At 34.0% G+C, this 13931-nt stretch overlaps 1 protein-coding gene across 4 annotated transcripts in view; it reads right to left on the bottom strand.

The window, feature by feature from the left end:
- Window positions 1-13931, bottom strand: part of LOC149785829 (ras-related protein Rab-22A-like) — a 60843-nt gene that overhangs the window by 37339 nt on the left and 9573 nt on the right. For all 4 annotated transcript variants that reach the window (XR_016425462.1, XM_089979781.1, XM_089979780.1 and 1 more), the window contains exon 4: window positions 9427-9498. Coding sequence is in view for 3 of the 4 variants with exons in the window: in XM_089979781.1 (XP_089835907.1) it covers window positions 9427-9498 (72 nt within the window). In the remaining variant the exon portion in view is untranslated. The remainder of the gene's footprint in view (window positions 1-9426; window positions 9499-13931) is intronic.

Genomic DNA, 13931 nt, shown 5'->3' with positions numbered 1-13931 from the left:
ATGTCATTGATCAGTCCCTTAATACCTAATAACATATTGTAGATGTCATTGATCAGACCCTTAATACCTAATAATGTATTGTATATGTCATTGATTAGACCCTTAATACCTACTAATTTATTGTAGATGTCATTGATCAGACCCTTAATACCTACTAATTTATTGCAGATGTCATTTATCAGACCCTTGATACTTACTAATTTATTGTAAATGTCATTGATCATACCCTTAATACCTACTAACTTGATGTAGATGTCATTGATCAGACCCTTAATACCTACTAATTTATTGTAGATGTCATTGATCAGACCCTTAATACCTACTAATGTATTGTAGATGTCATTGATCATACCATTAATACCTACTAATTTATTGTAGATGTCATTGATCATACCATTAATACCTACAGACTCTTGATACTAATTTATTGTAGATGTCCTTGATCAGACCATTAATACCTACTAATGTATTGTAGATGTCATTGATCATACCATTAATACCTACAGACTCTTGATACTAATTTATTGTAGATGTCATTGATCAGACCCTTAATACCTACTAATGTATTGTAGATGTCATTGATCATACCATTAATACCTACTAATTTATTGTAGATGTCATTGATCATACCATTAATACCTACAGACTCTTGATACTAATTTATTGTAGATGTCCTTGATCAGACCATTAATACCTACTAACTTAATGTAGATGTCATTAATCAGTCCCTTAATACCTACTAATGTATTGTAGATGTCACTGATCATACCCTTAATAACTACTAATTTATTGTAGATGTCATTAATCAGTCCCTTAATACCTACTCATTTACTGTAGATGTCATTGATCAGTCCCTTAATACCTACTAATTTATTGTAGATGTATATAGATTTTATAATAGGAATTTCTATTCTACTACATAAATCATGAATTTGTATCCTTACTGAACTGTGTGTTTACTAAAAATGATCACTATGTTTTGCAATGTTTCTTTGTTCCCAGGCATGCTTTATTTTATTAGAATAATAGTTAAATCTTGTATTGCTTTAAATATGTGGACAGATGCTATGACTCCTTGTTATTATTTAATGTTTTTTCATTTAATGATTCAGTAAACTGATAATACACAAGTTGTCATAAAAACAAACATTAATGCCTGTGGAGATGATGTCACATTATTTCTGCCTACTTTTACACTATATCATTTCTAGTAAGAAAAATATATTTTCAGTTACTGATGTATTTTTTTATGCCTTTTTGCATGACTAATATAAATTTCAAAAAAGAAATATAACAAGTCAAACATTGTTACATCATAAATTAGATTTAAAAAAATGGATTAAAGTCAAGGAATAATTTTTTTCAGTGTACATGTAAAATCAACGTCATTGTAGGTAAATGTATTGTCAACAGCATCATCATCATCACTAATAGCCTAGCATTAACATTCTAGGCTTTAAATCCAGTTGTCACAGGTTCTATCTCCCACTTCTAGTCAGACCACTCCAGTGGCCTAGAGGTTTGAGTGTCCACCTTTGTGTGAGGTTGAGGGTTCGAACCCCAGTCAAGTCATACCAAAGACTCATAAAGAAAGTACTAACAGCTGCCTTGCTAGGCACTCAGCATTAAGAGGTTAGTGTTAGGACAGATCAGCCTGGTGTCAGGATAATGCGACTAGGTTGGGTATGATGCCCCAGTGCTAGACATCACTAAAAACTGACACACTGCAGGCATCATAGAGATATGACTGAAAAACTGTTAATGCTATGTTAAAAATCCTAATCACACACTGCCACACACCGATACACACACACACCACTTCTAGTCTTTCATATGAGACTTATACCCATGGTCTGAGGGGCTTTCATGGCAGAGTGGTATAAGATTATGAGATGCATGTCTTGTGATAGAGATCTCAGTCGCTTTCATGGCAGCGTGGTACAAGATGCTTGTCTTGTAATCACTTGCCTCCCACATGTACATGAGAATGCTGCCAGTTACTTGTGGAAGGTCAGTAGTTCTACATAAGTGGCATGTGGTGTCTCAAAAGTACTTGGATTTTCTTCAGCAGTAAAACTGGCTTTCATATATGAATTCTGAAAATGGTGTAAAGCCCATAATGATCTACCAGAAAACTGAGGTCTCATGTCTAAATGACTTCAGGTGTTCTCAATACCTTATACATCAAATCAACTGAAGCCCTGTGTGCCCAAGTGTTCTAAGGTGCTTGCTTTTACAGATCACTTGTACATCTCATCTGTCAGCTTGAGTTTACTGATCAACCAATTTGGGTTGGTAGTCTTTCAGGGTTCTTCCTCCCCCAAATATACTGGCTGCCATGTAAAGCCTATTATGTACAGAAACATGGCATTAAAACCCAAAACAAACAAACCAACTAATTAATAGAAGCATCAGCAGCAAAGGTACTAATCCATCATTTTTGCCACTGTGACAGCAAAACTGAGTTTATCAATTTTGACCATAGTAATTTCTGTAAACCTTTGAATATTATCAATTATACCTTTCCATAGTAATCCTAAAAGTCATGATCTGTCAGTACAAATGGAGTTTTCACTAGTAAGTATATGAGATGGAGAAGTCTTGAATAATCCTGCATCACATGCTGACAAAAAGTTTACATTTTAGCTCACTTAAAGTGTCTCTAACAATGTCCATTGTTCCAACCATATGTATAACTTATTCAAGCTATATTCACCGATATCTGGAGATGTGCATAGTCTAATAAATAATTTTAACATACAAAATGAGAATGCATCACTGTTAATGCATTTGAACTGAGCAAGAACCAGAATCAACAAACCAAGAAATGAAATTATTCAAATTTCTCAGGCAGAAATATAATCATAATCTGCCAAAAGATTTTCCAATATTTAAATTTGGCATTTTTTTTTTTTACAAACATACTGTTTCAGCTGATATAATCACTGTAATGGACAGAAACAGACCAGAACAGATAAAATCACCAGAACAGAAGGTTAAAATTGATTTAATACATCTTTGAAGTACAGTGGAACCCCGCTGTAACATGATAATTGGGGTCCAAAAAATTGGATCACATTAAAGTGGGGTTTTACAGTATTTTACTTTTTTCAGAGATTAACTCACTGGCACATATACGTGTATTCATGTCTAATGTATATGATGAATAGGGTATCAACACCGTTTAGTATCGTGCCATCATGGTATGCAGTCCATCCATGATACATGTAATTCCATTGAAAAATTGCAAACAGATTTACAATATTCAATAATTTTGTCCCAGATCATTGTGTCTGAATTCAATTTCTAATATATAGCATGAACAGAGTATTAACACCGTTTACATGCCGTCTGATATTGTACCGTCAGGGTTTGCAATTAATCCATAATACATGTAATTCCATTGCAAAACTTGCATACATATTTAAACTAATGAATAATTTTGTCACAGATCTTTGTGTGTCTGAATTCATGGGAAAAATTAACAGCAAAATTAGGTTAAGAAAGACGAAGCACATGTACAGTTCATTACGTTCCAGGGTCTATGAACGGTGTCTGTACAAATTTCATACTGCTAAAATTTTCTCATATGCGTTTCCATGTACATTTATCAATTGTAAATTTCCAATAATTAATGCTTGTACACCTATTTGTTTGAACGACTACAGTAAGAATAATTAACAATCAACACATGCTTTCAGTGTGCATATAACTTTTACTTCAGATTTTGTGAATATTGAAAGAAACGTGTGAAAACTACTATAGTAATCATTGCACAAAGTGCAGAGAACGACTTGCATTTGTGAACTTGCTTTTCCATAATGGTAAAATATTTTTATAAAACACAGGAAATTTCAAGTTTATAAGCAAACATCATACACATGTAATGGTCACATGTCACTTTTATAAAAAAATTTAAGCTGAACGCATGTACAATTTCATACCTTTCAATTTCCAGCTAATAAAGTGGACATGATTTACTGGTCAACTGATTGTGTCTAATAACACTGCCAAGCCCACCAAACATGTTGGCGGCTTTCCTTTTTTGATGTTTATTAAATTGTGAAAATCTTTTATCAACCACCGGATTGTCTGCTGCTTGGTTATGTATGCAGTTAAAGAAGAAACACATGTTGGCTATTGTTTGAGCAACGATTGTATACAGAATTAATTGAAGACAATCACAAAGACGACTTACTGGCTTTACTCATGGATCAGTAATAAGTAACATTTCCGATAATGTTTATTTTGGCATAACACTTCAAGAACCTGGTGAAATTGTTAAATTTCAGAAGCTACACCATGATCGTATTATATTAAAATTCATACGCAAACTATTCCCCAAAATGACAATAAATATTTCACACTATTCTCGTACTTTAAAAAAACAAAAACTTCCTGGTATGAGAAAAATACACTTACATGTATTTAAAATGTCAGGATCCATGCCATGATCATATTATATTCAAATTCATGCATGATCTCTTCCCAAAAATGATAATACATTTTTTATGCACTAATTCACTTACTTTGAAAAAAAAATATTTTCTCATGTGCAAATGAATATACACAATTTTGAGAGCCATGCCATGACTGCATTATATCCGAATTTGCGTCATCACAGTGCAGGATCGCACTGTAGCTAAATTCATGCTGGTTTAGTTACGTGTCCTCCCTTTGATGTAATTTCTTACTGAAGCTGAGAAAAAAATGTTGCATGCATTAAAAAAGAGGCACACTTCTACTCATTATTGTTGCTGTTATTATACTTTTCCATTCCAGCCTGTTCTTATGATATTGTCCCCTCACATACTATTTGTCTTATGGTATGTATCTAACTTTGTCGTTTACCTTTCTACGTTTACTACTATGCTAATTGTTTATGAACGTGTATCTCAGTGTTAAATGCAACTGGAAGATTAAATTCCAAGATAGAAAACCTCCACATTTATGGATGTATTCTGCTTGGATTCCATGTTTCTGCACATGACTCTGTAGTTCAAAACTAGCAGTTCTAATTCAGTTCCCAATGTAAACCTGTGCAAACACCATGATATTAAAATTCAATAATGTAAAATTTCTCAGTGCACATGATCAAATTTGTATCAGTATAGACACATCCATGACAGTGTACAGAAAATCATAAGAGCCATGCCATTTTCTGGACCTACACAAGGTTGAAATGTGTGCTTTCAATACTACACCAAAGAGTCAGATGCTGATTTCAATACTGAGTCTTCCAAACTCAGGTCTGCAAAGGGATTGATATTATGCTAATAAAACAATGTCTCTGACTTTTTTTCAGTTACAAGTAGAACAAGCTCTCAAAAGATTCATTTTACTAAAATCTTACTTTCATTATAAACCAATCTGGGCCAGTGAAACCCATACATACTCCATTTTATCTTCAATCATTTCTAATCTAGTTCTCATTCTATCTCATTCTTTCATATCTGTAGTAAAGGCAAGTCCTTCAACAACTCCCAACGGTTGTATGCCTCTTTTGACCATGCTGACTGGACACACTGTAAGATGTTCAAGTAATTGAAATACCATGAGATAGATAACCAGAGACCACTATATTCAAATAACCTGGTCAAGTTATCTCCCCATGCAGAGATGATGCCAGGATTTTAGGATTTTATCTAAGTGTTTGAGTGTGTGTGATCTTCTATGAGAAGGTGTTGGGGTGGGGAGAATAGCCATTGTTCAATATCTCCCTAACACTTATATATCTGTCACTCCTTCTTACTGTTTCACTCTATTAAGACTCTATAATACTGAAGAGATGTCATCTCTAGCTGTGTAGTGATCATTACTGTGATGTCATTGGGCTCGGTCACATGTTGTGGTGGTAGGGTCTTGGCCAGGTTGGCAGAAAGAGCATATGTTTACTCCGTATTTGAAAGCTAATTATGATGCTATAAAAAGAATTATAACTCTTCTAACCACCATTCAGCTGGACTCGGATTATTTACTTGATTCACAGTCAATGAACAGGTTGTAAAATTGATATGTTTATTTTGGAGCTATGTTCCTCTATCACGTTCAAGAAATAAATATACCAAAGGTGAAATTAGTACAGCTGCATACTAAATTACTATCATAGTTACTTCAAATGTTTTTTTAATGGGAGATTTTAATGCCAGAACTCATAGCTTCAGTGATTTTTTGGGTTAAAAGATAAATTTCTTCTCAAACTATTAAATTTTGGTGCAGAATACATTATTGTTTAATGATACTGTAAGAATTCTTGACATGCAAAAATTGCACAAGAAAAAATGAGCAACATCAGATCAGGAAATTAATATCGCTAGGAAATAATGATATTATTTAAATGGACGATGTGGTGACTATGAGTGCTAGTTCTACAACTTTGCAAAATACATCTCCTATTCTGTTGTTTCTAACAAAGCTCTGTAATATGGTGATAATTTCTGCACACATTAAGCTGGCCCATTTTTACATTAGTTACTTGTCAATTAATAGTTGTAGATTTCACAACAAAACTAAGCACATTTTACCTGTAGAAAACATAAGTTAACATTTTTTTAAAAGTATAAGTACCAGTAAAACTAAAGGAGATGGTAGAAAACAATCAGGATGAACAGATTAGTAGTGTAGTAAAGAATTCATATATCAGAATGACATCAACAGTCTTTTTTCATCTATTTCATCATTAGTTAAAGACCTTGCTTTAGAATGTTCTGTAATAGATAATAGTAATCCAATGTGTAATACAAATACCAAATGATGGTTTGAAGCCAACTGCCAAAAGGTCTGCAGAAAATATCACCATGCTCAAAATATAAATAGCAATAACCAAACACAAACACAACAAAATTTTATCCATCTTGCATTGCGTTTACACAGATCAGTCAGTCCCTTATGTTTAATGTCATTTAATTTTTACATATTATGAGCATGTACTTCATTTGGTAATACATATGCATGATATGAAAGTTAGTATTTGCCGACTGAAAGCTTCATCGAAGTCAAACTAAGTTCCGATTCAGCCATTTTGGTTTACTATGTGGCCCTTTTTTGAAACAAGCATATGAAAAACATACATGATCACTGTAAGGTTACATCTCTTAAAATACTTGTTTCAGGGCCAAGTTTACCAATCAAATTTAGTTTAACAGCCATTCGTGTCAAACCAAAGTATCCAGCTGTTTCAAAGTTTGCCTTCCTCACAAGGGCATGTATCATTGCTTACAATTTACCTGTCATACATGCACTATATGAGCCCCTGTGACCTACCTGAAACTGGATGTTGCATCAAGTGCTACAAGACCTCTAATGACAGCGTGAATTACATCGCAACATGCACTTTAAAAGTTAAAAGTTGAATAAAAATTGCATACTGCACAAAGCACGTTTTATTTTCATGAATTTGACATAATTTGTGGGAAGTGTATCACTGCTTTAAGAGGATGTGAATTCGTACAAATTTGGCACTCTCACATGTCCTGGCAATCATTTCTGACCTTTAACTCACACGAGTTAGACTGGACTGCTAACAGGGGGTTAGATGCAATTTTAAATATATATTTTTGTTTTTTTCTGAGAACCCCACCAGTGATTTCTCATTTTGTTCACACAACCCACAACAGAAGTGATTTTCCTAACCAACCCTCCACTGTCAGAATCGAAATAGGTTTTAACTCAACATCCTACATAAGTTTTTTTTAAAGTGCTCTTGGGTTGGGGGGGGGGTACATGTTTTACTGGAACAGCCCTTGGATATTTGCAATATATATCAGAAGTTGACAAATCAGTAGTCAGGACTACCAAATTTTGTTTTGGCAATATTTAAATGCAAAGTACTAAAGTTCACAGGACTAATGGCCACATTATTTTTTAAGTGTCAGAATAAACTGTAGTGCTACAATTTAAGGCACTGACCACAATATTCACGACAGGGACGGGTTGAAGTCCTATTGCTGTGACATATTTCCCAGTCAGTTGACCCTGGAACTAGAGGCCAACATTTCAAGAATATCTCATAAAAGTTGGCAACTGATTTTGACAGCGTTGCAAAGACTAAAGTCTGATCGCTTGACAAGGTTAGATGATAATGACTGCAGTATTCCATCAATTTGTTCACCGGTGAGGTTCCTACTGAAGTACATAGGATCAAGAATATTGGAATGGCACAGAACTGAACAGGTGCAAGGTTGCTGATCACACTGAAGTGTTGTAAAGTTATTAGATCCATTTCTTGCTTGCACTGTATGTCAACAGACTCACTGAGCTGTTACTGTGCACATTACCAAAAGACACAGTAACTGGTGTCAGTTGTCCAAGAGCCTCTTAGACTTTCCTTTTAAAACCAAAGGTTCTTCACTTTGTCAGAAATTCCAGTATTAATAGAGCCTCCACGTTCCACACACACTTTGAGAAGAATCAACCAGTTCTCCAGGTAGGATTGGAGGTAATCAGCAACAACATACCAGCATACATCTTATGTAAAAACAAGCCACTAAAAATTTACAAACTTAAAACACACAGCTGACAATTACAATCAGCTCAGCCGATCCTATCATCCTATATGGGTGTCTGGGCTTTTTATACTGAAACTGATCCACATTCTTTATGTTTTGATAATATAATGTTCACACACTCACAATTAAGATTAGTTAAGCAGATCCAACGTGTATTTATTGAGAATCACATTCTGAATATAACATACTCTAAATGCTATTTAGGTCACAAAATCTGCTTAGTTTATTTAAAGTTTATTAAAACATCATTTGGATGATTTTTTGATGATTTTATTTGAATGATTTGCAATCAGACTTTTAGTTGTGTTCAGTTTTAATTTGAGAGGATTTATTTATTTAAATTATTCTTTGGAATTACAAAAGTACTCACTAAAAAATTTCAGACCAATCCACAATTTGTGGATTATTGTAAATTCATGCAAGGATATTTTGGACTATATCATTGTGAATACATTAACACTATTCCAGGCTACTGGTACATCAGTACATTCAAGACTGGAATTTATTCAGAATGCCACTTAAAAATTCATTTGAAAAACTCTACACTTACTGACTTGTGATAAAACTTTTTGGAACAATTTGGGATTTGAAAGTTCTTTTTAAATTTTCACTTTGTATTCTAGAGATATAAATTATTTGTTGAATTTTACAAAACATATTGGTTTTTGCTCTTTTCTATTATGTAGTTTAAGATCAGAGAAATGTAACATTTTCAACAAGTGTGAACATCTAAAACTGCAATGTACTTCCACCTACATGTATAAAAACCAGTTCTTATGCAAGGAAAGATTGCATGACACTTCAGTAATGTGGATTTTCTAAAGAAGGGGTACCATTATCCTTTGTGAGATACCAATGAACTTGTTTATAAAGCAGTGAACTTCGTTTTGAAAATAGAGTACAAAATACTTTCACTTACCTCCCTTGTTACATCATACACAACAATGGCTGCCTCAGCGCCTCTATAATACATTGGGGCTAGAGCTCTATACTGAAATGTAAAGCATGAAACATACAGCATGAACAGCATACAGCATGGACAACATACAGCATAGGACAACATACAGCATGGACAGCATCTCCTTGTGTAGCCAGGCATGCAATATCAGGCTTACTTGTATCTCTTGCAATTATAGTCCAATACAAATAAAGTCTTCAAGTTGATGTTATACACTAGGTCATATGACCAGGTGAAGTGGAACATAAGTATAGCTTGAGTTTCATTTATGCATATCCCATTACCCATGGCATTTGTTTTTGTATTGGCAACTGCTAAATAGTGAATTTTCTTCACTTACTGCAGCATGTAAAAAGTGCCAGCAGTGTGCAGGTGTTTCAAATACCATGTGTTCTCTGGCCATGGATTTGATCATGTACAAGCACATATGGCGTTATTCTTCTGTATATTTATAGGTTACTGCATTTGTATGGGAAAATATGAATGAGTTTTGGGATGGAATACTGCATGACCTTGGGAGTGCAGTATATCCTTCCTACAAAACGAGTTCATATTTTCCCATACAAAGGCAGTAACCTTTTCATTATATGCTCATTTGTTTATTCTACCTAAGGTTTACTTATATAAAAACGATACACTACAAGAAACAACGTAAATGAATGTATGCCGCATTCCAAATTAAATACACAAGTGCATATTCATCAATATATAAAAACAACATTATTACTGCGCACATAACTCCGCCCAGATAAATCTGAACTTAGTTGCACACTCAACATAACTTTTGAAAGAAAATGGCATGTCTAGTTAAAATTGAAATTTGGAGTCATATTGTGAATGAATGTGCATTGCAACAACTTTTCCATTTGATCTGGAATGAATAGATTTTGGTATTTTTCTCAATTCTAGGAAATTTTGTGATTACTGACTGGATTTGTATGTGATGATTCCACATGAAATACATGAGATTTAATAAGCTAGGGAGAAGCGTGTTGACATCTGCAAATGTTGTTTCTGTTTCTGTCACTGAATGTTTGAAATCATAATGTGGGAAAAATATGAAGTCTTTCAATTGCAATTATCAAAAAGATGCTATGGAATTTAATGCTTATTTCATTTTGAGTGCAGTAAGGAGGATGCAAATGCACTTATCATCAAAATTACAGCGCAATTTCGAAAAGTGTAATCCAGATTGAAAACCTATGACATGGCTCATGCAATTCGGATTTGCAGAATTAAGAAAATATTTTGAGGAAATTCAGGATGTAAAACTGTAAGTATATTTTATTTTGCCATTCTTGACACCAGCTAAAAAAGAAAGTATATGACTTGTCACTTGTATGTTATTTGTAATGACATTATCTTGCATCTGTTATATAATGTAGCTAGCCTAAATCTGGAACATTGTATCAACGCGAAATGTGCCAAAGCAGCTGGTATGTGGCAGTCCACGAAACATCTATTTTAGTTCATTCAGAAACAAATTTAAACAACCACAATGTAAAGAGCCTCTTACGCGAGTGTACATGATTTGCGTACAAAATCAAATGTGCTGGTGTCTGCATCCATTGTTTGTTTACAATAGAAAGTAGTTCCTTTATGCACGTGAATGCTATATGTGTACTGTCGTGCGAATTCAGTATCGGGTAATATTGAATGACTCTGACAATGTAAAGTTAACGGGGAAAAAAATAAGCATATAATAATATTGCATATGGCATTATTCTTCTGTATAATATTGCATATGGCATTATTATTCTGTATATTATTGCATATGGCATTATTCTTCTGTATATTATTGCATATGACATTATTCTTCTGTATATTATTGCAATGCATAGTAGCCATGACAGATAGATGTCCATTTTACAGAAGTAATCTCCAATAGGGAGCTGTGGTGGCTTGGTGGTTGGTGTGCCAGACTCACAACCAAAAGGGTGCAGGTTTTAATCCTATTATCAGACCTGTTGAGTCAGCTACCATGGTGTGTCCCTGGGGAAGGCACTTTATTCATATTGTCTTGGCATTAAACAACCTATTTGTGTTGCTGTGCCATAAAGTACCAAGCCAATCATCAGCTGTAGAGGTATGTGAAAGTGTAAAACATTATTCTTTCTTGCAATTGTCTGTATGTTATTCAATTGCTTAGTACAATGAGTGCTTTGGAATTTATTATCAATTTCTAAAAAGTCAAACCTATTCCACATGATGTCAGATGAATATAGTTTGTTTCAGGATGGACACATTTGTAGTTGAATTTAATTACATGTTTCTATGTAGCAAAACAATGAGAAGCAATTCAGGTTTTAATAATCCAGTGCCCGTATCTTTTTACAGACAGATTCATGGATAGACATGGTTATCATATTCATAATTACATGCCATAGTAATCATACAAAAAGATTTTACAGTGTAACAACCTCAGTTCATGTGCATGATGCCTAATATATATCACCATGCTCGTACTTAAGCACATTTTGTTACTCCTGTATTACATGGTTCAGTGGTATTATGGCAAGTCAATGTCACTATATGGATGAAAATTTATACATTGATCATTCAAGTCAATGTCAATGTCAATGTATGGATGACAAGCTATACATCAATCATTCAAGTCAATGTCTCGTTATGGATGACAAGGTATAAAGCAATCATACAAGTCAATGTTGCTCTATGGATAACAAACTATACATCAATCATTCAAGTCAATGTCACGTTATGGATGACAAGCTAAACATTAATCATTCGCTGTATGGATAACAAGCTATCAGGGATGGTCCTGGCTTTTAAAAGGTTGTCGCCAAAACAATTGCCAACCTCAATATTTTGTCACCAATTTTCAAAAAATGTTGCCAGAACAAGTAGTGATTCTTTTTCCAAGTCTATTAATATAATAGGCAATGAAAATTTAAAAAGATGGGATAGTTATTACTTTATTGACAAGAAGCATTACAGCTATAATATAAATAAATCATTACATGACTGTTTTCACTAATAAAATGTTATAGAATGTCACATGATGATCCATCGCGATTGTAGTAAGCTGTAAAGAAAGTGTTCCTCCTGGCACTGATAATGGCATTTTTACTTTTACTAATAGCAGCGATCTTAGCTACTTCCATGGTCTTTGCATCCCGCATCACTGTTAGTGCATAGGTATGACTCTTGTCACCTAAAAAAATGCATTATCAAATGTAAAATATATACTTTCCGGACATCTACACAACAGTGTCACGCTCATTTTTTAATACAAACAGCAGGTATTAAGCAAATCTATATTATGTATATTATTTTCCAAATAACAGTTTTGTAAAGAACTTTAGTTAATGACATTTTAATACTAAAACCCTATGATCATACTTTGCAATGTAAGATAAGTGACGTATAATGTGACAATTGATTTTGTGCATTCAGTAATTCACTGCCCCCCCCCATTTTTTTACAGCTAGCTTCACAAAGTACATCTCCTTCAGCCAGGAGTTCAGAAATTTATTTTTGCCATGCTTTATATGCTTTGCTTGTAGTGAATTGCTTCCTAAATCCCAAGAATGATCAATGAATGCTGTAGAATTTTTCTCAACAAGCAAACTAGTGTCTCCAGTCCCACCAATGAAACTTACATGAGTTAACACCTGGCATTAATGCACCATTACGTCATATATAAGCATTAATTACCATTAGTAAATTAAAAGAAGGAGTGAAGAAACATGTCACAGAGCATATGTGCCCCCCCCCAAAAAAAACCCACAATTCGGAAAAAATTTGTTATTGAGTCAACAGCGTTATATGCATATACTAGTTAACAATAATGAAATAAGTTGGGATATAAAATGTGGAAAATAGTTATCACATGTATGGTAGCTTGAGACAATATTTGAACTGTTAACATAAATTCACACCCATTTTAGGCATTGTTAGTTATAACAAAAAAGGACATGGTTTATTTGTCAATCAATAGCTAGTGCTTTCGCTCACTGCAGAATAGGCGGTTTCTTTTAAGTATGTCGAAGAGGCTTAAGTCTAACCTTCAGCTATTGTATAGAATATGACATGGGGGCACATGGGGGGGGGCAAATAATGCACTCCACAGGGAGAAACAGCATGTCCTTTTTGGGAATTTCACGTGTACTGGACCCAAAAAATCAGAGAATATTTAGTGAAAATGATGCTTACATATGCTGCAAAAAACTTCCAATGGTAGGTCCCAATCTGCGTTTTTGGATTCAATCTCCTGGCTTGGGTTTTTGAAAAACTTTATTTTGTGCATGACATGCTAGAATAACTGTACAGTATTAGCTGAATTATTTCAACGACTATTTGAATTCCTTGGAAATTAATTCTTTCTGTACATTTGAAACTTCAACACAGAAGGGGCATTTTTGTTGGAGCATATTCTGATTTCTTGGAACTATTGGGATTGATAGGACTTTCAGAAAATAGGAATTCATTCACCATGCTGTAAGTTA

The sequence above is a fragment of the Sinohyriopsis cumingii genome, chromosome 13, assembly GCF_028554795.1.
Source record: "Sinohyriopsis cumingii isolate HCF-2022 chromosome 13, ASM2855479v2, whole genome shotgun sequence".
NCBI lineage: Eukaryota > Metazoa > Mollusca > Bivalvia > Unionida > Unionidae > Sinohyriopsis > Sinohyriopsis cumingii.
This window is presented reverse-complemented; position numbering and strand designations above follow the sequence as displayed.